The sequence below is a fragment of the Gobio gobio genome (genome assembly GCF_949357685.1).
Source record: "Gobio gobio genome assembly, chromosome: 15".
Taxonomy (NCBI): domain Eukaryota; kingdom Metazoa; phylum Chordata; class Actinopteri; order Cypriniformes; family Gobionidae; genus Gobio; species Gobio gobio.
Genome location: NC_137108.1, coordinates 8,146,841 through 8,172,689, shown reverse-complemented (window position 1 = coordinate 8,172,689; position 25,849 = coordinate 8,146,841). Strand labels below are relative to the sequence as shown.

Below are 25,849 nucleotides of genomic sequence, written 5' to 3'. Positions count from 1 at the left end.
AACCCAGTCTCTTTTTGTTAAATGCAAGTTTATGTATGATCAATAATACAAAAGTATAAGTAATGTATAACAAGCTATACATGAAATAAAGCAAACAATGCAGTCAAACATTCAAAGTCAGTGCTAGTAGGCTAACGTTACAACTGCAACGTACAGTTATAGCCTAAAAATATAAGGTAATGAAACTTATCTTTGCCCTCAGCCTAAACGATTTGCCAGGGAACAAATTATAGATCCATGAGACCAAAGATCGGCCGTTACAAGACGAATTATAGCTCGAGACACACCACAGAGACATCAGAGCCAGCGGTAGACGGCAGAAGGACTGGCCGAGGAAAGGTTGCCCTCGCCGGCTTTCACGTGCGCTGAGCGCGCTGTCCGCTGGAGCTCACAGCTCCGACAACGGCAGATAAAATGTTCAAATAGGCACTGTTTATGTAAATAAACCACAGATTTGAGCTTTAAACAACTACATTATCGACTGAAAAAGTCTTAAAACTACGTTTTGTCACACATTAACAGTAGATATGAACAAAAAAAAAGACATGTAAACACAGCCCATGTCAGCCATTTCTCAACGAGACGAGCTGCTGGCGGAAGCCCCGCCCATGACGCGAATTCGCATCTGTTGTGAAGTGAATGTCACGCGCGATTCGCACGAGTAAACTCAAAATGTACACGCGTCCACCTTCGCGCGAATCGCGTCCGGTGTGAACGCCACATTAGATTGGTTAGATGGCCAAATGTAGTTTGTAGTTCTGCAACAGCTCTCTCTCTTTCGTAATGACGGCGACGTGGCCTCGCCCACTTTGTTGCGTGTTTGCGGGGGCAGTGTTTATGTTAATAGCAGGTGTTTATGATGTCACCAACCCGGGAAGAAGCTTGTTGTAGTCCAAACCGGCCGTTTTTGTAGGCAATAAACTGCCATAACTTTAAAAGACAATATCTCCGTTTGCATTGAACTTTCAGCGCTGTAACTTTGCAGATACTGTTTATGCTCAAGCAGCAACATTACACACTAACTAAAGTTTAAAAAGTGAAATCGCATGCAACCACCCCTTTAATATATATTTTACACACACACACACACACACACACACACACACACACTATATTGCCAAAAGTATTGGGACAGCCCTCCAAATAAACATATTCAGGTGTTCCAGTCACCTCCATGGCCACAGGTGTATAAAATCAAGCACCTAGACATGCAGACGCTTCTTCAAACATTTGTGAAAGAATGGGTCGCTCTCAGGAGCTCATTGAACTCAAGCGTGGTACCGTAATAGGTTGTGCATTTGTGAAATTTCCTCACTACTTAATAGTAATGGCGAAGAGAACCTCTCTGAACCAGCGACGCTTTTAGCACAATTGTATCAGAAAAAAGTTCATTACTCAAAGCTTTTCAAATCAGAGCTCGACGAGGACCTCTGAGTGAGGGAAAGCGCTGTGTCGCAAAATATTTTGCAACCATTATCTTCGAAGCAAAAATGTATTAATGGATAGATGAATGTATAAATACATTAAATACAAGACAACAATCTGTTCCATTGCATACTCCTAGTAACTCAAACCAATAAAGATAACATTTTGTATTGTGAATGTGGACATTTTGCTGTTTGTGAACAAATACAACTCATGAATAAAGGAAGTAGACTAAATAAATGCAGGTGCATGCACACAAAGAAACACACACACACACACACACACATATATACATATATATATATATATATATATATATATATATATATATATATATATATATATATATATATATATATAGGAACAACAGGCAAAGGCTGTGAATATTTTTTGTACGTGTGATGTACGTCGGTTTTTATTTTTAATACATTTGCAAAGATTTCAAACAAACTTCTTTCACATTGTCATTATTGGGTATTGCTTGTAGAATTGAGGAACAAAAATTATAAATTTAATCCATTTTGGAATAAGGCTGTAACATTACAAACTGTGGAAAAAGTGAAGCGCTGAGAATACTTTCCGGATGCACCCTAATAAAGGTTTAGAATTATTTATTTTACACTTATGAATATGAAATTTACCAAATAAAATCATAAGATTTATCATAAAATTAATTTTTTTTTAAATTCAAAATATAGCCTATAACATCTTTGGATGTTATTTCACAATTAAAACTAGATTTCTGTTGAACATGCATAGAAAAGAAAAAAAATATGATTTTTTTTCTGGCTGATCAGAACAAAATGAGCCATTTGCATCAATATCCATACATTTTGATAAAGTTATAATTACTCGACGACCGTTCAAATTTATTTTCCTTAGTTTGTTAGATATACAGAACCGAAACGGAACTAGTCAATCTTTTTTTCCCCAGATAATCTCTTTCCCCAGAAACAAATAGGCTATCCTCAAAAAAATTCCCTCTATCTTTCACCAGAACGAACGAGCGAAGAATGAAAGTATGACGTGGCAGGGAAGCCCCGCCCACCAGGCTGTGAAATGGTCACGTGAAATACAAACTGACCAACAGGAGCGCGCGCTTTGGGGAGGTGGCGAATTTTGAAACCGTTGTTGAACAAAACATTTACGATCACACCGTCAGATTGACCTCCTTTTTCCGTCTCCGTGTAAGTATACTGCTTTAATATGCTTTTTAACATCGTCCAAAATGCGTCAATATGTTGATTGTCAATCATTTAAACAAAAATGCGCGATTGTCAACGACGAATGTTTTGTTGCAAAGTGAGTTTAGCCGGTTAGCTGCTAATCACCCGAGCACAGTGGAGCTGCTCTTCAGGTTAATAATCACAGCAAGCGAATCATAATTATGACAAGTCATGGATTTGATGAAAGTTAAGGTCTAGGATAAAAACTAGCTCAGATACTGAAAGGGCCCCAGACTTTACTCTTGTAACGTTAGTTCTAGTGCATCATCATCATCATCAAAACAAACTCTAAATGTCATTTTAGCAAAGCCTGGCCTTTGAAGGAGACCTAACAGTTAGAAGTTATTTAGGCTTTGTGCACTTTGAATACTTTAAAACATTAAAGGTTGAATGAGACCTGTTTAAAATGACAGACAGAGACCTGCATATAGACATACTGAAGATGTCAATGCAGTACAGTAATTGTGTTGTTTATGTTTGTTTTGTGTTGTAATATGCATAAATAGCTGCATATAAACTTAAAATTGTAATTTGAAATTAAGCTTTTTTGGGATCTTTGAAAACACTTCAGAAATGATTTCTTCATTATGAACATTTCTACCATGTAGTTATAGTTTAGGTTATGTAAATAGTAGGGGTGTTACAATATATCACAATAAAAATATGCATCGTGGATAGTGATAATATATATTGTGTATTGTACACCCCAAATGAAAATTTCTGTGAGGTTTTATTGTCACTACTACATTATTACTAACTATATATAATGTATAATATTAAAATGGGAGAATATTTGTTGGTCTTGATAATGCCAAATGTCTTATGTTTCAAGTAATAGTGGCCTGCATTAATTTAAATATTATATCTAGTGACAGTGCAAGCATATTCGTCTAAAATAATTCCGTGTTTTCAGCTTCAGAATCATGAATATTTTTATTCTGGTGTCACCATTGTCTTGTGAATTGGGTTCCCAGCACCAAGTCCAAGCCTGTTCATTTCCATCCCCAATGTCATACCAAATTTAGCAGTACATTTTTTGTTAACCTTTTACCAAATGTCTTTGAGTATCACAATAATATCGTATCGTGATATGTATCGAATCGGGACATGAGGGTATGATGACACCCCTAGTAAATAGTAAAATAAGACAAAGAGACTGAAGCATGGTGGCATATTTCCAAAGATGTCAATGCAGTATAATTGTGATGTGTTGTAATATGCATATCCTCATTGATGTTTGTGTTGTGTAGTGTGCAGAGATGGATGAAGAAGAGAGTACAGAGCGTCAGCTGCAGATTGCCATGTTGTGCCAACGGCTGGCAAAGATGAAGCGATTATTCAATGATGGTAATAACTTTCAGATTTGAGTAATGCATTTGCTAAATCATATTTTCAGGGTACACACACTTTAAACCTCGCTCTATCAGGGGAATATATTTTGGAAATTAAAGTTAGTTCACCCCAAAATAAAAATTGTCATTAATTACTCGCCCTCCTCATGTCGTTCCAAACCTGTAAGACTTTTGCTTGTCTTCGAAACACAAATGAAGATCTTTTTATAAAATCTGAGCCAGTTCTGGCTCTCCATCGACAGTTATGCAACTACCACTTATACGCTTCAAAAAGAGACGTAAAACTAATCCATATGAATTGAGCGGATTAGCCCACATTTTCTGAAGAGACTTGATCATTTTATATGATGAACAGACTGAATTTATGCTTTTATTCACATATAAACATTGATGAGCGAACAGAAGCTCAACCGAACCTGCTTGATGCTCGACATCAACAAACCTGTCAAAGTGGTAGTTGCGTAGCTGTCAATGGAGGGGCAGAAATCGCTCAGATTTTATTAAAAAATATCTTTTTTTGTTTTGTTCGGAAGATGAACAAAGGTCTTAAGGGTTTGGAATGACATGAGGAGTGAGTAATTAAAGGGTTAGTTCACCCAAAAATGAACATTAGCCCATGATTTACTCACCCCCATCCTAGGTGTATATGACATTCTTCTTTCAGACGAATAAAAGTTAGAGTTATACTAAAAATGTCCTGGCTCTTCCAAGCTTTATAATGGCAGTGACTTGTTGTGTCATTTTTGAAGTCCATAAAAGTGCATCTATTTTTAGATTTTTTTTCAAGGGTTACTCTTTAAGTGCAAGTCGACATGCCGCTGACCGCCAGAAGCTACTTATTTAGTCTATAACGTTTTAAATATGGTTGTTTTTCTTACACAAACGCGCCATTTTGCTCCAGAAGGCCTTTATTAACTCCCCGGAGCCGTGTGGAGCAGTTATATGATGGATAGATGCACTTTTATAGACTTAAAAAATGAGACACTGCCACTATAAAGCTTGGAAGAGCCAGGACATGTTTAATATAACTTGTATTCGTCTGAAAGAAGAATGTCATGTACACCTAGGATGACATGAGGGTGAGTAAATCATGGGCTAATGTTCATTTCTGGGTGAACTATCCCTTTCATGACAGAATTCGGGTGACATTTAAATGTATGGACATTTCTGTAATTCGAGTATAAATGTTTATAATTATGCTCTGAAGAATTTAATCTTTCTGGGAGCAATTTCTAAAATGTTTATTAGCAATCCTAATGCAGTAATCATAAAAGCCAAGGAAATGAATTGGTCAAAACAGGAATTCTGGGTTGTAGTAGTCAGCCAGGCCAGAACATTCACTGCTTTTCTTCCATCCAGATGACACGGATTACATCAACCAGGCCATCAGTTCAAACTCACCTGACACCTGCCGGACATTTCTGACCAATCTGGAAAAGAAGGGCAATCCCCAAACGGATCCCAGCCTTCTCACGAAGCTCCTCGACTGCTACACGCGTGTCTTTTCCAGCATGCCAGTGGGGAAGTACAGTCAGAATGAGAGCTATGCCAAGATGCTGGTCAGATGTGCCGAGTTAAAAGCGTAAGTTGTTGTTTCATTCTGGTTTAAAATCACTTGTAGCATCCTTTCCTCACTATGGAGGTTACGTGCATACTGATGAGTAGGGCTGGGTAGAAAATATCCATTTCTCAATTTTAATCGATTCTTAAATCCCAGAATCGATTAGCAATCCTGTTTTCATTTTGAGAATGAATGGATCATTCTAGCGTGACTCCCATCCAAAACAAACTTGCTATAATCTTTGTGTTTTATTACTTTTTGATATGAAACAAAGTATCAGATTTCAAATGAAAAAATAAATACCGTTTTGGCGCTCTTTTGTGTGGTGTAACAGATTGCAGTAGCAGCTCACGTGAACTGATAATCTCCTCCACTTTTAATATCAGTTACAGTGCGAAATAAACATGAATGAACGCCTAAAGGTATGATAAAAGATACATTAAAACTTTCCAAAATCCATATCATGTCTCATGTAATCGCCCGATCAGTGTTTCAATCGCGAAAAGACGTCAATAAAACCCTTGTAAACAATGTCACGTAAGGTCATATTTACCTCAGAAAAACCAGGCATTCAGTGACCAAAAACTCATTAGTCGGCCAGAAAGACGAACCCTAGAGATGAGCATTTTGATAAATGTATGCACCACATTAACTTGCATATTCATTATAATTTTTTAATGTTCTTCAATATTAATGCATGTTTGAATAAATCGGTCAAGTTTTTATGACTGCCACCATTTAAATGTTTATATTTCAAAAACAAATTGGAGTAGAAATATGATAATGTTAGTATTGTAAATATGTAAAGTTAGTATTATAACTTTATTATTATAAAAAACATCATTGAGTGTAATTTGTTTATATTTAAATCAGTTAATTTTAACATTCAATATTACATTAAAGTAGTACCAACTGACACTCATATAGTTTACAGCATTAGTTGAGAGATTTTTTTTTCCGTAAGAAAATTTGCAATGTAGCTACTGTATCTGATATATATCCACAATAATCGATACTGAATCCAATAGAAAGCTCGTAAAAATCGAATCGTAAAATTTGCATCAATACCCAGCCCTAATGATGAGTGTGTTCACATGAGGGGTGGGAATCTTTAGTCATCTCACGATCCGATTCCAAAATTACTCTTGATCTGCTTTTTCTTATTAAGTAGTTTACCGACTTGAAAATCTTAAAATCTTTGAAATTGAAAGCAGCCTTCTGTCAATGAGTTTCATATTTTTAATCTACAAGTCCCACTGCATTCCAAAAGACAAATGATGCCTTTGTAGAGCATTGGTAAGGAAAATACTCACGCACTGCACGTGTAACATGATGAAGCCCGCAAATGTCCATATAATTCGCTTCAACCTTTCCAAACTTTATGAAAGATTATTTTATGGACGGTTCAAGTGGTGTATGTGTGTGAGGAATTGGAAGCAAGCCGAATACGGGTGTTTCCAAAGCAGGTGTTTCTATGCTTAAAGGGATAGTTCACCCAAAAATGAAAATTAGCCCATGATTTACTCACCCTCAAGCCATCCTAGGTGTATATGGCTTTCTTCTTTCAGGCGAACACAATTGGAGATGTATTAAATAATGTCCTGGCTCTTTGCATGTCTCCCTCACCTAACACACCTGATTCAACTTATCAGCTCATTAGTAGAGCCTGCAAGACATGGGCTGTGTTCAAAAACGCCCCCTATACCCTCATTCACTATTCCCTACATTAGTCCACTGATATAGTCCACTTCGAAAACGAGTGAGTGATTTCGGACACTAAGTGCGCCGTTTTTGCAGTTTGTGCTTGTGCTGTTTGGCAGCTCCTGTAATTATGAAAACATTTATCTCGAACTCTGCCACGGAAACTAGCATGTAACCTTAATCAAACAATATTATAATAATTTTAAAAAGGATAATTTATACCTGTATGCATGATATTGCGCTGGACCAGTGCGGTTCGGAAGATGGATGGTAGGGCTGGGACGGTTACCGCATTACCGCAATACCGCGGTCACGTGACGCCTACCGCGGGTCTGAGATCGTCACCGCCATCACCGCAAAAAAAAACATTGGCCTGCCCATGTGTGCACGTTGTGTCTAATTCCATGGATTCATTGATTCTAATGACATGGATTGTGTCTAATGACATGTGTCTTATATGGATTCAAGGTTTTCTAAACAAAAGATGGAGCAAATCCGACCTTTCGCGAGTTGGGAGCGCAATGTTCCATTATAACATTCCATTTGTATCCGTGTAATGTCTTTTAGCCTATAATTTGAATTTAATTTTACTAAAGCATAAAATACAGGCGCATAAGCAGGACCTCAGTTTTTAATTGCACGTGCTTAACACAATTCTCTCACATGGTTGCGCAGCCGACAATAGCGGGTAGGGAGATAGAAGTCATGAAAGCAGAAAAAGAACGCGCCGCCCGGGCCATGGGTTTGTGTCGAACGCTGACAGATTTCTCCCATAGCTGGCAAAAAAAAAAACGGCTTCAGAAAGAACAAACTGAGCTGGACCTGCCTCAGCCCTCCTTAGTAGGCTACTGGTAAGTTTTTACTCTCTTCCAACTCTGTTTGGGAAAGATTGACTACAAATAAGCTGAGCCTTGCCTAATGGCTAGTTTTTGGAGTAGTGGAGTAGCTAATGGAGAATGAGGGGACATAGGGCGAATCGGACAGCGGTAAGTTCATTCATTCAGGGCGTGACTCTCACAGTGCGTTGAGAGTACACCGTCTGGTTGAGAGTGAGAGCGATTCAAAAGCATAAGGAGTGTTTCTCGTTTACTCTCGAAGCGCTCTCGCGAGACTTTGCTGTCATACGCCGATCGGGCATCGAACAAGCATATTCTCCAACGCGTACATCTACTGTACACTCGTTATTGTGGGATTGAATGAGTGCACTCAAAAACGTCCACTATTGTTTCGGACACCACTACAAATGGATGTTCACTCAAATAGTGCCCTATTTAAGGGCATAGGGGGCGATTTCGAACACAGCCTTGGGCTGCGTCCCAATTCGCCTACTTATTCTACAACCTAAAAGTATGTACTCTTTTTGTGAAGGAAAAGTACATACTTTTGAGTGTGTAGCAGAAGAGTATGCAAGCTTTGGGACATACTACTTTGTAATTACTGTTACTGTTTAAACTGCCCTGTCAATCATCCTCACAGTTCAAATCCTCCACATTCAGTTTAATTTCCTATCGTATCGGAGAGACATGTAGTAGCACGTTGATCTGCCATTCGCGAGTCTTTAATGCAGAGACTCCTCTCATGTGTTTGCAGTTTACATATGATGCATTTAAAAGTTAATGGCCAAACATATCATTACAAAAGTTCTCAATGCAGCTGCAGGTGAAATATAACGCGGATAATATTGAATAAATATATTTTCGTCAGGTTAAATACTGATAATTGCCTCCTCAAACCCCTTTATCTAACCCTCTCTACTTAACCATCAGACTCGCATAACCGTCATGTTTGTAGTTTTTTTTTAACACTTTTTATCCGCGTTTGTAGTTCTAATCGAATCCTCGTCCATCTCGCAATGGGTTGTGGGCAATATCAGCCGTTAGAGTGCGCATCATCTGCACTTCAGATTCTGACCGGAAATAGTAGACCATCCGGGAATCTTTGGAATACTCTTTTCATGCTACGATTTGGGACATACTAATTCTTTTTTCGAATACTATTTAGTGCAGATAGTATGCGAATTGGGACGCAGCGTTGAGCTGAATCCAAAATTGCTCCCCATACTCTTAAATAGGGCACTATTTGAAGGGACAGCCATTTGTAGTGGTGTCCGAAACCGTAGTGGAAGTTATTGAGTGCACTCATTCTATCCCACATTGCACCTCAATAATGAGTGGACAGCTGATGTACACTCAACGGCTGTCCGAATTCGCTCACTTGTTTTCATGCAATCCTTCAAGTGAACTGTATAAGTGGACTAACGAAGGGAATAGTGATTGAGGGTTTAGGGGGCGATTTCGGATTCAGCCTTGAATTGGGTGTGTCTGATGAGGGAGACATACAAAATGTGGAGCGGTGGGGGGTCCCCAGGACAGGTTTGAGAACCACTGGAATAGAGGATGATATTTTGAAACCCTCAAAAAAGTGCATCCGTCCATCATAAAAGATATCCACACAGCTCTGGGGAGTTAATAAAGGCCTTCTGAAGCGAAGCGGCGCTTTTGTGGGAGACAAATATCCATATTTATAACTTAAAATTAAAGCCAAATATTTGAAGATTTTTTCAAACAGCTTTTTCCTTTTGAAACAAACAGTTCATATGGTTTGATGTGAGGGTGAGAATATAAAGACAGAGTTTTAGTTTTGGGTATAAACATAACTTCTTTGGCCTGTCAGATGTTTTAATGTATTTTTAATGTCTCTCTTCACCAACAGCATCCAAGATGTAAATGATGCACAAGCTAGTTTCGACATAGCGAGATCCCACTGTAAGGATTTTGCCTTTGTTCACATTGCTTATGCTCAGTTTGAGCTTTTGCAAGGTAAGGAGACTTTAGTGACGTCTGACATATTTGTGACCTTGGACCAAAAAAACAGTCATAGATTTATACATCATCCAAAAGCTGAATAAATAAGCTTTCCATTGATGTATGTGTGTTAGGATAGGACAATATTTGGCAGAGATACAAAAAATCTAAATATTGAGAAAATCGCCTTTTAAAGTTGTCCAAATGAAGTCATTAGCAAGGCATATTATTACTACTACTAATAAATTTGATATATTTACGGGAAATGTACTAAATATCTTAATGGAACATGATCTTTACTTAATATCCTATAACGCATAAAAGAAAAATCGACAATTTTTACAGATACAATGTATTGTTGGCTATTGCCACAGATATACCTGTGCGACTTATGACTGGTTTTGTGGTACTGGGTCACATTTAGCTTTTGCCTCTTTCAAAATGTTTGCTAATTGAGAACACATGGTCATGAAGTTGCTTTTATTCTTCCCAGGCAACTTTAAGAAATGCACTTTGATTCTTCAGAAGGCTTTTGAAATGAATGCTAAACCCAGGCACGTTCTGGAGGCTGCCGTGCATAATCTGAATGCAGGCAAACGCCAGCTCCTCTCACACGAAGATAAAGAGAACATATCAGGTTTGTGTAGGCTAAGAACCATTTTTAGTGCCATATAGAACCTTTTTTTTTTTTGAGTGTAGGCTACATTTATGATGCTTCCGAGTCCATTTTGGAGCATGTTTGGTATTGTATTGAAAAAATTACAAGTGCATTATAAAAAATGTGAAAGAAAGTAGCACTAAAATGTTGGAGTTAGGGTGCAGAAATGAGAGAAGTGTCATTTTTGGGTAAATCTTTTTTTTTTTTTTAAGCAAAAACGTGAAGATTTGCTGTGAGCATTTGTTTCTGTTATACACATCTATGTAATGATGCTTGTCTTTTGAATGACTTGTGAAATATCTCTAGTATCTGCACATGAAAATGCTCCAGATTCCGTGAGAAGCCGCTCCAGATCATCAGATGGAACATGTGACCTGCAGGCCAGCAGCACTTTTCCCCATGGGTATGATACATTTTAGCTAATTTATTGGATGTTCATGACAGTTTTGCTGGCCATATCAAATTAAGCAACAGTGAATCACAATACATTTTTTTAATAACTATTAATATTAGGGCTGTCAAAAGATTAATCGTGATTAATCGCATCCAAAATAAAAGTTTGTGTTTACATAATATATGTGTGTGTACTCTGTTAATTATTATTTATATATAAATACACACACATTCATGTATATATTTAAGAAATATTTGCATGTATATACTGTATATACATTTATATAATCTATAATATATATAAATATAAATGTTTTATATATAAAAAATATTTTTTTCTTAAATATATACATGCTTGTGCGTGTATTTATATGTAAATAATAATTAACAGAGTACACACACATATATTATGTATCCACATCAGCAGAAGCTCCTCCAGGTCCTAGTGTCCGCTGGTAGAATGTTTTATATTTAGTGGGGGAGCTGTTGTTACAGTAATAAAATGAAAAGTAGAATAAACAAATAACTTGAAGTTACTTCTTTTTCGGAATAAAGCAGTAATGATGTCATAAATCACAAGCACGACACTTGTAAATTGAATACTTTTATTAATCTGTAATAATTTATGAAATGGATGTTGAAAAATAATCCAATGAGCTCTAAAATAATTGTAGAATTTTTTTATTTGAAGCTAAAGAAAGCATCAACTGATGTCATGCCACCTCCACTTCAAGTGCAATATTACAATATTTTAGGTTACAACTGCATCTGTCAGGGGAGAGAATAGAGCTTTTAATATACTCCTATTGTAAAAAGAACTTTATTATCTTTAACAAGTGTCCTTTTAGCAAGGAGACCTCAGAAATCTGAAACCAGAATGAAAAAAAAAGGTTTTGTTCAAAATGGTGTTGCTTCCAAACAAAGGGAAAAAATAAACGTAAATCCGTTTCGATATCGACATCGGCCAAAATTAGTTGAAAAATATCGGATATCGGCAAAAAAAAAAAAAAAAATTTGTATATAATATATATATATATATATTAAATAAATAAATTTTTAAGTTAAAAAAAAATGCACATAACGTTCAGAAACAGTATCAGGTCACATGATGCCATATAATTAAAAAATATATATTGTTCGAGAGCTCTTTTTTTGTTTATTTTTCTTTATTTATTTAAGATTTTTTTATTCAGCAAGGAGACATTCCATTGATCAAAATTGAAAGTAAAGTAATTTATAATGTTACAAAAGATTTCTATTTCAAATAAATGCTGGTTTTAACATTTCTATTCATCAAAGAATCCATCAAAATGATCACAGTTTGGACACAAATATGAAGCAGCTCAACTGTTTTCAACATAGATCATAATCATAAATGTTTATTGAGCATCGAATCATCATATTAGAATGATTTCTGAAGGATCATGTGACACTGAAGACCGGAGTAATGATGCTGAAAATTCAGCTTTGATCACAGGAATAAATTACATTTAAAATATATTAAAATATATTTAACCTCTCATTTAAAAAATGTATATTTAACAATATTACCATTTCTACTGGTACATTTTTATTTTGAACAAATAAATCAAGGAATGGTGAGCAGCATAAGAGACTTTGAAAAACAAAGAAAATCTTATCGACCACAAAACTAGATTTTTTTTTTTTACAGAATTGCACTAGCCCTAATGCACAATATATACAACCGTTTTTAGATCATACATGTAACAGTCTCTGGTGGTAAAGCAATAGGTGTTTCACATTAGCGTCATTGACACATCTTATCTTGTAAAATGTTCGGTCATTACCATCAGTCCCTATACACAGACTACGCGTGATTGCGAGCTCGAAAGCGGAACTGAAAAGCGAGCGTGCGTTCAAAGGGGATTTCAATACCCTATAGTCATTGACGTTCGCAAATTATCGGCCTATATGAACAGGTGATTGCATGTTATATCGGTAATACCAGTCCTCACCATGACATTCCTATTTCACATGACAGAATTATTTAATTACCATAAAGAAATGAATGATGTTAAACATTCTGAATTCCAGGAGTGATCAGAAGTTCAGCCCACAAGATGAGAACATGCCTTTATGGAGAGCAGGCTCACAACAAAGAAGAACGGCCATGGTAAGGTGTCAGAAGAGGTCAGATAACAACAGCAAACCACATTTGAATGTACTTACGCTTATGCTCCTTCCTACAGGCTGAAAGAGTGCCCATGGTGCCTCTCTCTATCCCTGAAAACGAGAGCAGTGACTCTGACTGTGTTCAGAAACCAGAAGCTCCCGTTACCTACAGTTTCTCCAGGTGAGAGATGTCAATCTGTGCACCCACCCCTGGATAATTGATTATGACTATTATCCAGTACATTATTCAACTTTCATGTGATGTATACATCTCAATTTCAAAAGATTGATCATACATAGCAGGGTTTCCGCGGGGTCTTAAAAAGTCTTAAATTTCAAAATCAAAATTTTAGGCCTTAACAAGACTTAAATTCGCTGAATTCTTTAGTTCTAGGTCTTAAATAATTTTAAACAGGTCTTAATTTTCCTATATCCATGTAACGCTACCTCTTTTGCTCATTGAAATGCTCCCGCAGCGCTTTAGGGTGTGTGTGTGTTGTAGTTTTTTCTTTCTCTAGTCCAAGTGTAATTCGCTGTATTACGACTACAAGTGAGACCAACATGCATCTTATATTGAAGCCAATCAGCTTTCGTGTTTTTGGCGCGAGTCTCTTTCGGATTGTACCGCAGACATAAAACGGATTTTATACTTGAGCTAACAGCGAAGGTGAATCTTTCTGTCTCGCATAAGTGACAAGGACCAGGCGAAGCGATTGCGCAAGGTGGATGAATGACCAAATAAAAAGTATGATATGCCTGATAGCACTAAAAAAAGAGTAAATAAAAGCAATGTAAACCACAAACTCAATTTGGTACTGACACCCGGACCAACGTCAGACTGGCTGCAGATTCTGCGCATGCGTTTACATTTAACAGTACTTAAACTGTTTAAAGGGGCTATATGCGTTTTTCTGAAATTTAAACTCGCGACTGACACCTGTGGCCAAAAAATAGAACTGCTCTTATTTTCTGCTCGCTCTCGCAGCAGTGGTGACGTCACATCCGCAGACAGCGCGGGAAAAACCGACCCGCCAGAAAATATGAAAAATAGGATACAGACTTATAGGTGCACCCACTGTGAGCGGACAGGGTGTCAGTATGCTCATCAGGAGATGTTTGAGTCATAAATGGTAAAATAAAAAGGCTATTGTTACGTTTATTTTGGGGAAAAAGTTGCATATAGCCCCTTTAAAGTTTTTATTTTATTACTGACTGTTTACTTGATTACTTAATTACTTCAGATCTTATTAAGCAGTTGCTTATTGCTGTGGTTTAGGCCTACTTGTAAGATTTTTGGTCATATTTCCCACCATATAAGCGATCGTGTTATTAAAGCTAGATAGCACACCACTGGCCTAGCCTTTTTTTTTTTTTTGTAAAATGCCAAACAATATTTATGTATATTGTTTGTATTGTTGTGTGTAACTATTGTGCATCTAACATAATATGGTAAATGTGGCATCCTAATTATGAAAAAAACTAAAACATGTACATTTCTGGAAATTACCAACACAAAATGTTACCACCAAAGTCATTTTTTTCAAACAAATCACCCAAAAAAATGTATTTATGTATATTGTGAAATTCTGGTGGGATCGAGGTGGGGAAGTACAAGTTTACGATACGTTGTTCAATTTGAATAAATTAATTTGCTCTGTGAGTAATTTTGTGATTCTGCATTTCCTTTGTGTAAAAATTTTTATTGGGTGATATAGGTCTTAAATTCCATTCATAAGGGTCTTAAAAAGTCTTAAATTTGACTTGGTGAAACCTGCAGAAACCCTGCATAGTTACATAGTCAATTCACAAACAAACACAATTTATAAAACAACATTAAGAACATGTGATTAAATGGGCTTTCAGCAGCTTCTTTAAAAATCAGCAGGGATGTGGCAGACCTGATTGACTGGTGGCTAGCATGATTTCATAATTCCCGCATTTTCGTTGCAAAAAAGTCATATATATTAGCAGAAAGTTGAAAAATGTTTGTTTACTTCACACAAGGGCCGCCATTTCCCCCTGCCATGGGAACGTTTTGAAGTGACGTAATTACCCGACGTGAACGTCATCGAAAAGCTGCAAACCCCGTGGTGAAACCATAGATATCGGTGAAACCATGATGAAGCACGCAAATTCCCATTTGCCAACAAAAATAACAGCAAAAGACCGCGCAAAGCAGTTTCCCAGTGTGTTGACCGATTTCAAAAAACAGCATCATGAAGCTTCGAAGCGTTATGAATCAGTGAGTCGATTCAGCGGCTTGGATCGCCAAAGACGTATTTCAGCAGTTTGACACGCGATCCGAATCATGAATCGACTCGCTGATTCATAACGCTTCGAAGCTTCATGATGCTGTTTTTTGAAATCGTCATCACTATTTAAGTCGTTGTTTAGGTTTTTTTTGCGCACAAAAACTATTCTTGTCGCTTCATAAAGTTATTGTAGAACCACTGTAGTGAGATGGACTTTGTAACGACGTCTTTAGTACCTTTTAAAGGTCCCATGGCATGGCATTTTTCTATTATTTTATAGTGTTTTCTGAGGTGTACTTATATTATTAGTATGATTTTTACATCATAAAATGTCATAATTTAGAAATAAAAGGCATTTTTTCTATACTGCTGTTTGCCCTGTGGCTGAATGCCCTGCTTCAAGAGGCGTGTCTGCTGTGAGACTTCAGTAAAAACGCCCACTGTTGTGATTGGCTGACATCTTTGCATTTTAAATGAGCGGAGGGGGCGTGGTTTAACGAGGCACGAGCAGGCACGAGTCTGCCAGAGAGACGGATGGATCTGAGTTCGCTTCACATCAGTTCTCTCAGCATGTCTCAGTTCAGGGTGAACTGTTGTAGTTACTAGCATATACTTCAGGTTATTAGTTTATTTCTAGTCGGAGGGGCTGTCACTCATGTCAGAAAGTTAGTAACTTTAGTAAATTATGGATCAGCGCTGACTCGAGACGCGAACCGTTTAGAACGATTCAGTCCGATTTGGTGAACTGGTTCGGTTCACTAAAAAGAACCGATTCAAAAGAATGATTCGTTCGCGAACCGGACATCACGGAGACGAAGCGATTGCTAACAAAGTTATTTATAGTAACTACTGAGTTATGAGAGCGCTGTCTGTCAGCGCGAGTTTATTGTGTTTGTATCTGAGAGTTCTGAATAAACACGAGTCCCAGTCACACAGAGTCCTCTTCATCATTATTCTACCAACTTTGTAACACATGTAATGTACCATTACAGCGAGATGAACGAGTTAGTAAGTGTTGAGTATAGCATTATTTCTAGATATGTTCCAATCATATGAATAGCGTCATTGACGCGCATTGAGTAACGTTACACAGCGCAAACAAAGACACAACAGCTGTAATCGAATGTAACGTTAATCCAGTTTATTGTGGGGAAAGCTGGCTAGCCTAGCCGGATACCCTCACGCTTACCCCCCTTCTGCTTAATCTCACGCCGCGTTTGGCTCCTCCGCTGTGGGCCAGATGCAGTACTGGGGGTCGGGGATGTTGGAGGCCGAGCTTCGGCGTGCGTGAAGTTTATCTCTAAAGATGTGACTGCTGATGTTAAACAGAAAAGACTGTATGCACATTTTAGAACAGATAGACGCGACAAGGACGTACAAAAACACTGACTCACAAGATAGAAAACACGAAAACACCGTTCTGTCGGGAGAGAGAGAAGCCACTGCGTGTCCACAAATAATAAATAATAAGCTACACATAAGAAATCAATGATCACAGATCAGAAGGAACTGAAGAAAGACTTCTGTTTTCATTTGTACATCCAAACACTGAGAAACTGCCAGTGTTCACTCGTTCACAAGTAACGTTAATGATCTCCAGTGTTTGCATGGGCGTGCCAGATTCTCTGGGTGCAGGAAAGGGAGGAAACCGTTCCTGCTTGGACGTCAAACCAGGAGACTTCAGGATTGGCTCGTCTGGCCTGTCATTTTCTCAAAGGCAGAGAAAGACAGCCAGAACTCGGGTTTACACCGATCAACATTTCTATCCACTTGGGGACAATATTCAGGCTAGGGGAACTCATATTAATGTTGAAATACCTCATAAAATGGAAATTTCATGCCATGGGACCTTTAAGGGTCTTGAGAGTGAACCGTGCATTGTGCCAATGGAGGCCTTTCTGAGCCATCGGATTTCAACTAAAATATCTTCCATTAGTGTTCTGAAGATGAACAGAGGTCTTATGGGTGTCGAACGACATGAGGGGAAGTCATTAATGACAGAATTTTCATTTTTGGGTGAAACAACCTAATAAGAGATTGCACTTTGTGCATTGGAAGCACTCAAATGTCTGTTTTCTATAGCTACCTCTGTAAAACAGGAAGTTATTTGTACATTTTTTCAGAAGTTGTAGCATATTCCTTTTGTAAAGCTACAGAACTTGTTTGACTCAATGTTTTGTAAATTTGAGCCATGTGTTTATTAAGGTCTTCAATAAAACAAGAAAACCCTGCGCTTTCTGTGATGTAGTGCTTTTTTTCCTCTTTTTCATCAAACTGCAGTTTTTGCAAGTTCCCGCAATTTTATTGCATAAAATTGCATAAATATCCATTGCGTTTTTTAAGAAAACGTGCCGCATAATCAAGGATTTTTGCCCGCAACAATCACAAAAAAAGACGCATTTTTCTGGAAGGACTGTGTAAAGATTTAAAATGTTGGGGGAACACGATCATATTTCTTTAACCTTTTTAAAAGCCTCGCCGCAGCATTTTGTACAGATTGCAAGTGTCTGTAAAGTTTCAGCTCAAAATACCCCACAGATCATTTATTATACCATGTTGTAAATGCCATTTTTGAGTGGAAGGAAAAAACTGTTTTCATGCATGTATCTTTAAATGCAAATGAGCAGAAGAGGGCGGAGCCTTTACTGCTTGTGCTTCTGAGTTTTTTTTATATCTGCAAAGTTTATTATCTGCATGCATTTTAAAGCAGTATCAAGAGCTATGTACTCTTCACTCAGGGTGGGGTCAGGGAGTCCGTCAGCAGTCGTGGGTGGGGCCTAAGCATATGTAAGGTAACAAATGCTAGAATCTGCAAACGGCTTGTTCTGTGGGTGGATTTTTACCATTATTGGGTGGTTGTGTGTAAACGCTGCCCACACACATTTATGTTCAAACATGTAAAAGTGAATTTTGCATAACAGGTCCCCTGTAATGTTTGGTTTTCTACAGGCAAACAAGTGGTTCAAGTGTCCGCTCCACATTCCCGATGTGTTCCTCAAAGAAGGGCACTCCAGATGGAGACTCCTACAGTTTATTAAACCTGAAGGTATAAGAGTCTGGCCTTACTATACACATAAACTCATGCGAGTAACAACATAGCTCTAGTTTGACAGTTCATACAGTACTGAATAGTGTTTTTTTATGCAGCCACCCATGATGATTCCAGATAAATTGAGGGAAGACATTGAACAGGGTGACACCATCTCAGCACTTCTACACAGAGCAGAAAGAAAAGAAACTTCTAGAATGGAAGGTAATTTTAAACTACGATATTTACTGTTCAAAGGAGCAGTTCACTAAAAATGTGATATGAAACGACTTACATTTTAGTCTGTTCCCCAGACAAAGCTATCATATGACTTTGGGTTTGCTCAAGGAACTTTCTGTTGTAGTGCACTCCTTTCTTCAGAGTCTTCTTTCTTCCATAGAAACCACCGACATCAACCAGCTCATCAGCACAAACTCTCCTGAAAGTTGTCAGATCTTCCTGAAAAGCCTAGAGAAGAGAGGAGACCCTTGTTCAGACTCAGCGTTTCTCTCCAAACTCTTGGACTGCTACTCTAAAGTGTTTGCCAGGTTTCCTTTGGGACAGCATTGCAAAACCGAAAGCTATGCTCGAATTCTGGTGCGATTTGCAGAGTTGAAAGGGTAAGTCGGTGGTAGATTGCACTACCAGTATCGAGTTAGCAGCTGATATCTTGAGTAATTTATTCTTTGGTACCTCCACAGAATTGAAGATCCAGAGGACGCTCAAGATAATTTCAGTATTGCCAGATCACACTGTAAAGCTTTTGCTTTTGTGCATATAGCACATGCTCAGTTTGAGCTCTCACAAGGTAATACATGAAATTTTTGTTGCTTAAGTAAAAATATTGTAATTTAAATAGTTAGCTTACCCAAAATGTAAATTCTGTTATGTCGTTCCAACCACGTAAGACTTTCGTTCTTCTTCGGAACACAAATTAAAATCTTTTGAATGAAATCTGAGAAATTTCTGTACCTCCATTGACAGCTATGCAACTACCACTTTGACGCTTCAAAAAATTAATGAAAGAGATTGTAAAAGTAATCCTTATGAATTGAGTGGTTTAGTCCAATATTTTATGATGAGACTTGATCGCTTTATATGATTGAACAGATTGAATTTAGGCTTTTATTCATCTCAACATTCATCAACTCACACATCAGTTATAATAAACGGAAGCTCAAGCATGCTAGCTTGACGTGCAAGAACCAATGAGGAGAAGCACTTAAGTTTCACTATCTGTTCAGTTTGACAACATATTTTTGACGTCTGAGTGAAAGGTATAAGGGGATGATCAAACAGCTCTTAAAAACACGAGATGCGCATAATAGCATGAAACTGCAGAGCCGCAGCGCTGATGAAAGAAAAGAAGGCTGGGTCTCGAATGCGACATGTTGAAAAAACTGTGAGATGTGGCGCAGCGATCAAAGATGATAACGCTTTCTGACTTTGTATGTGAAAATACCTTCATTCTGTGTCCACACAGAGCACATTACCGGTAATTTAAAACCAATTTTCTGGTATTTTTGAAAAGGTCCTGTTCACACATGATCTGTTACTGGTAATTTACCAGTAAAGACCATTGAAGGGATAGAAAGATTTCATCAAAAAATATCTTAATTTGTGTTCCCGAAGATGAGTTACAGAGAAAGTGTTACAGGTTTGGAACGACGTGACATCATTTTCATTTTTGGGAGAACTAACCCTTTAAAGTCAGCATGAAATTTAAATTCATCTCGCATAAATTCTGTCACCTTTTAAAGACCCCATGAAATCAAAAATGGACTTTTGTAGGTTTTAGTCTGTCTTTTAGCCTTAGTCATCTATATGCTAGTGTACTTCTACAAGTAGGTCATATTCACTTTTTGCAGGTACATGTTTTGTACTGTCTTTCAATTTTGAGGTGTACCAATTCATGAGGTGCATTTATGGGTGTATCTAAATGTTTTTTTCAATCAAATTCTCTCTAGAATGAGCTTGTCCCTTCCCACCCACAATAGTAAGTAGAAGTAGCAAATCATAGTTCAGAGCTGTGATGCTAATGAATGATATTGGCTATTAAGAAAAATATAATTCTGACCTCAGAAGTGTAAAGTAGGATCTTTTGACATGCATGTGACTGCAGCATGAGGCAACATGGAAGAAACTGTTTGTCAAGTAATTTCATTGGGTATTTAAAAGGACAGGTGCTTAGTAATAATATATATATCAAACACCTGTATAATATTGTGTTCTTAACATCTCTCAGGAAACTCTAGGAAGAGTAATTTGATTCTTCAGAAAGCATTGAGCACAAACGCGCGGCCTGTTGAACTGCTGCAGATTGCGATCAGAAATCTAAACTCTGGGAAAACTCATCTGCTTCCTGCTGAGCATGAAGAGAACACTGCAGGTTAGTCACACAGCTTTCTGTTAAAGGAGACGAGGCGCACATATATGTTTTGCATTTTATATTAAATGCATTTTAAGTGTTCACGTGATTTAAAGGGGTGGTAAAACACATTCTTTTGAAGGCTTGATTGTGTTTGTGGGGTGCATTACACGTGTTCATGCTTCGTTTAAATTTTTTTAAAATTATTTTTCATATATTTGACCTTTATTCTACACTGCTCTGTCCCTCCTTGTAAAACGGTCTGATGCTTTCCGGGTTGTATGAAGCCAGTCCCTCAAAAATACGCAATAGGCTCAGATTGGTTAGCTGGCCCAGTGTGTTGTGATTCGCTAACCACAGTGCACGTTTATCGGAAATGTCACGCCCCTTACCTTTACCGGAGGCTGTGCTTTGGTCAGTATTAGAAACAATGGCGTCAATAAAACCATCCCAATCTGAGCCCGAATCAGACCCAGAACATTTTAGTGAAGATGATCGGCAGAACCTGTTCAGTCCTCAAGAGTAAAGATGGCGGATCTATAGTGATCGCTACTGAATGGCACTTTTGTATTTTTAGAACGATTATAGCCAAATATCTGTCGCAAGAACTATTAACCCAAAACGAACACTAAACACTGGCTTTACTTGTAGCCAAATCACACACAGAACCATGTTGAGCATGCCTGTAGATAAACAATACATAAAAGCTCTAATCAAAGAATCATTTACACTAATGTCAGGTTCGCTGTTGAGATTTTAACGTTAGTGTTTGTAACGTTAGGTGTTCGTCGGATAACGTTAAGTATGAATGAGCATTTAACAGACTGGTTTGCAGAACAGTGTTGTCATCTGTTTACTTCCTTGCTACAACCTATTACAGGAAAACACATCGATGAAAAATAAATCAGACTTACAGGTTGTGGCCCGTAAACAGCTTCTGTTTGTAAATCCAGCTTTCAGGACAAGCCGTTGTGCATATCCTGCATTGAACTCGCGAACATTGTGGAAGTTTTCCTCCGTAAAATGTGCAGCGCGCGCGCGTCGTGCATCCACGCACTGGCAGTGTTTGTCTCACGCAGCTGACGTTGTGCAAATCCGGCATTGAACTCGCGAAGATTGTGGAAGTTTTCCTCCGTGAAATGTGCTGCGGGAGCCCCGCACGCGCCTGTTCCCCTCTGTCTCATGCACACGTGCATATAACATGCTGTATGTTAAACGCTCTGCAACGCACGCAAGGCTGAACAGAGCAAGTACCCCAGACCTGCAATCCGGATGAAAATAACAGCGTTTCCTCGGCATCGCGGCAACAACACTCCAGCCTACTATACCACAACAGCGCCACGATACAAAATGGCCTCACCCCCCCCTTATTTAATATTCTCGGAGGAGGGGTTTATGTAAATATTGAGCCTGGTGATGTCACCAACCCTGAAGGAATGTGTGTAGTCCCTACTGGCCGTTTGCTGTAGTTCTTAGAAATTGATTTCTTTAAAAGCAAATATCTCCCTTTGCCTTAAACTTTGAACGTTGTCACTTTGCAGATGTTGTTTATGCTAAAGCAGCAACATTACACGCTAGCTAAAGTTAGAATAGTGAAATCGTGGTTTACCACCCCTTTAAATCACTGAAGATCTGCGTATAACTGGCCTAAAGTTCACAACAATTGAGTTTGAGGTAGACTTCAGTGATGTTTACACCAGACTCAATTTTTGTATTTTGTCATTAGTGCAATCCTGCAATCTCCTTAATACTTAAGATCGTTTCAATGTGTTAATATTTTCAGTGATATTTAAATACATATTTGTCAAGTTCCAAGACATTACTGCTGTCCAATTAAGAAGAAGAGAAATATGTGACCCTGGGGGCATATTACAGAAACTTTCTATTTTAGGTCTTAACTTAAGATATGATAAGTTAATTTAGGATTTTTCACAATTTCGTATTACAGAAACAAATCTTAACTTGATTTAGGGTTCTTATCCTAGCTTAAAAAATCTCATTTTATCTGTTGTTAGGAAATCTTAATCCGCTCCATCGAGTTCGGTAATGAACTGTCAGGTCTGTTACCAAGCAACCAACAACGCGCAAACTGCTTCTGAGGTAAACCTAAAATCAAAATGGCGAAACAATGGCGGGCTTTTAATTTCAGTGTGGCAATGATTTGAAATTTTGATGAGCTCCCTTGAAAAGTTAAAGCCTGTTTTCTAAATCGCCTTTAGCAACAACAACAACAAAAAAAAGTTAGTAACTAAAGTAAGGCGTTAGTCACTTGAAGAATGAGCGGTTATGCTCCGAGGTGGCTCGTTGGCCTCTGTAATGTTGGTCGCAATTCATCAACTAACTGCAAAATCATGTGTCGTGGGAGTCTGTAATTATTTACGAGTATTTTATCATCAAAGCGTAGCACATGCTCTGGGCCCTCCAAAAGTATCTCCACCATCAAACGTCTCTGCTCTATGTCTTGTATAATTAATAACTGAAACGCTCTCTCGAAAAAGGATTTTTGTACTGTGATTTTTACCGTTGGATTTCCAAAAGGTTTGAAGTTAGGACACCAGTGGGGTTGTCCTAAACTTAAGACAGCTTTTAGGATTTTTTTTGTCTAGGATGTTAGGATGCTTCTGTCATACCCGTTTCCTATCCATAGTTAAAATAAGATTATGCACTTAAGAAATGTCATTCCAGGGTTCCCACACTTCTTGAAAGTTCTTGAATTTCAGACACATGGATTCAAGGCCTGGAAAGTACTTGAAAACAAACAGGTCCTTAAAGCTACACTGTGTAACTTTTTTAGTCTATTCTTAGCTAAAAACACTTAGTTCTTTCAAAAATATATGTGCTCATTAATGTATATTTACTTCTTTCAAGTAATAAAGTATTCTCGTAAGTTTATAATATGCCATTGAAAATACATAAGGTAATGGGATCTAACGGTGGTCGCCATGTTGCCCCTCCATCTTGAAAGTACATTAGCCAAAGAGGGACATACCCGTAAATTCAAGCTTCGCTTTTCGCGTTTTAACCGGTTTTAATACTCGATGGCACTGTACAAAATTCTCTGCCTCGCGCATGTGCGCGTCAATTTGTTCAGACTTGTCTGGTGCATGTGCAGAGAGTTTTCATCTCAGCAGCGTCCAGTAACAGTTATACTGAGTTTTCCTGGCTTGTTTATTCCTCAAAAGTCTGTTTTTCCTTGTGTGGTATTTCTGTGCGTTAATAACTCCGTGAGTAATAATAGTTATTTTTATTGTAGATGTGTTTCAGAGTGTGTCATCGCGTAATTCAGTTGATGTCACCTCAGAAGTATTTTTGTGTCAACATACAATAGCGTAATGCACACCTATTTGAATAATCATTCAGTTATTTTGTTATCAACAATGTTTATTCGTTTATAGAAAATATTTGCTTGTAATGTATGTTGATGGAAATATGTATCAGGTCTGATCGGCATATTAACAATTGTTATACAGAGCGCACTGCAGTGCTAACGTTAAAGCGCCGCACACACTTTTGTAACCGGACACCGCTTGTTAGCAGCGGCAGCTCCGCTCCTTTTAATGCAGCTGCCTTTAGCGCCTATATATGGTACAATAAGCTCTGGTTTACGGTTACATTATACAAATGTAACTTATAAGTATAGTTATACAGTTCTTAACTGTGTATGTATATTTACCATCCTTATTTGCCTTGCAATTGGATGACTGCATAAACATTACTATCATCAAAGTTCACTCTGGATTAGCTGCAGTTCTTTCTAGCCGAATAATTAGGCCAGTTGAGTTCCAACCATCCCACTGCGCACAGAATATCCCACAGGCACCGTGTCGAATGTGGACGAGGTCGAACTGGAAGCCATGTTAATCTTGGACTAAATCGGCCACCGTAGGAGTTGAAACGAAATCGGAATTGAGAGGAACAGAAACTAAAATTCACTGGATGGTCATATACCTTTTCACCACTAGATGGGGGAAAATATCACACAGTGTAGCTTTAAAAGTGCTTGAATTAAACATGAACTGCATTTTGTTAGAGTAGCATGGTGCTATTACAAAAATTGGCTTTCATGCGCTGCCAAAGCCAGAACAAAACAGCATTACGGGAGGAAGCCATTTCAATATATTCCGGCTGTTCCATAAGCTCCATCTACTGTCAAAAGCCCTATTCGAATGGTAATTGTTTCTCGTGGGGTCATAATGTATTTTCATCATTTACAGGAGCTAGTGATTTTTTTTATTGCCACCCGAATCCAGAATGTCAGTGTTTTTCTCCCACCACCCGCGTAAAAATCCCCGACCGAATTACTTTATTACTTTATTTATTTTTTGACAAACACCAAGGTCGTGTGGTCATTTAATTGGCGTCCGAATCCACATCTCTGAGTTTTCAAGATGAGATCTCTTCAAAATTCACTGTTTATATCCTTTTTGACCCCTGCAGAGCCACCATACGGTTGCGCTTTGCTGTAATTTGGATGCATTTTAAAAATCTAGACTTTAATTACTGAAATTCTGGCAAGTATTTACAAGAGCAATATTTCATCACCGCTCAAAAAATAAAAAGAAGAAAAGTACGTAAACATTTGAAATGGGCCGTTATTGCGGCAGCAATTATATCTGTTAAATATAATATGTGCAGGTCTTAAAAGCCTTTAAATTGATTTTTAAAAAGGTACATGTACAGGTGATTTAATAAATAATTTAGCATATTTTTAAAGGTCCCATGGCATGGCATTTTTCTATTATTTTATAGTGTTTCCTGAGGTGTACTTATATTGTTAGTATGATTTTTACATCATAAAATGTCATAATTTAGAAATAAAAGGCATTTTTTCTATACTGCTGTTTGCCCTGTGGCTGACTGCCCTGCTTCAAGAGGCGTGTCTGCTGTGAGACTTCAGGAAAAACGCCCACTGTTGTGATTGGCTGACATCTTTGCATTTTAAATGAGC

The 25,849-nt window shown here is 37.9% G+C and overlaps 1 protein-coding gene across 2 annotated transcripts in view; it reads left to right on the top strand.

The window, feature by feature from the left end:
- Positions 1 to 2,536: 2,536 nt before the first annotated feature.
- The window catches only part of ttk (ttk protein kinase), a 42,669-nt gene continuing 19,356 nt past the window's right edge, over positions 2,537 to 25,849 (top strand). The window contains exons 1-13 of one of the 2 annotated variants that reach the window (XM_079836455.1): positions 2,537 to 2,612; positions 3,902 to 3,998; positions 5,363 to 5,585; positions 9,978 to 10,084; positions 10,563 to 10,706; positions 11,034 to 11,130; positions 13,176 to 13,254; positions 13,331 to 13,434; positions 18,455 to 18,551; positions 18,653 to 18,758; positions 18,934 to 19,153; positions 19,235 to 19,341; positions 20,779 to 20,922. In XM_079836455.1, coding sequence (XP_079692581.1) covers positions 3,911 to 3,998; positions 5,363 to 5,585; positions 9,978 to 10,084; positions 10,563 to 10,706; positions 11,034 to 11,130; positions 13,176 to 13,254; positions 13,331 to 13,434; positions 18,455 to 18,551; positions 18,653 to 18,758; positions 18,934 to 19,153; positions 19,235 to 19,341; positions 20,779 to 20,922 — 1,516 coding nt within the window. In that variant the 5' untranslated portion in view covers positions 2,537 to 2,612; positions 3,902 to 3,910. The remainder of the gene's footprint in view (positions 2,613 to 3,901; positions 3,999 to 5,362; positions 5,586 to 9,977; positions 10,085 to 10,562; positions 10,707 to 11,033; positions 11,131 to 13,175; positions 13,255 to 13,330; positions 13,435 to 18,454; positions 18,552 to 18,652; positions 18,759 to 18,933; positions 19,154 to 19,234; positions 19,342 to 20,778; positions 20,923 to 25,849) is intronic. The other variant, XM_079836456.1, reaches the window with a different exon arrangement.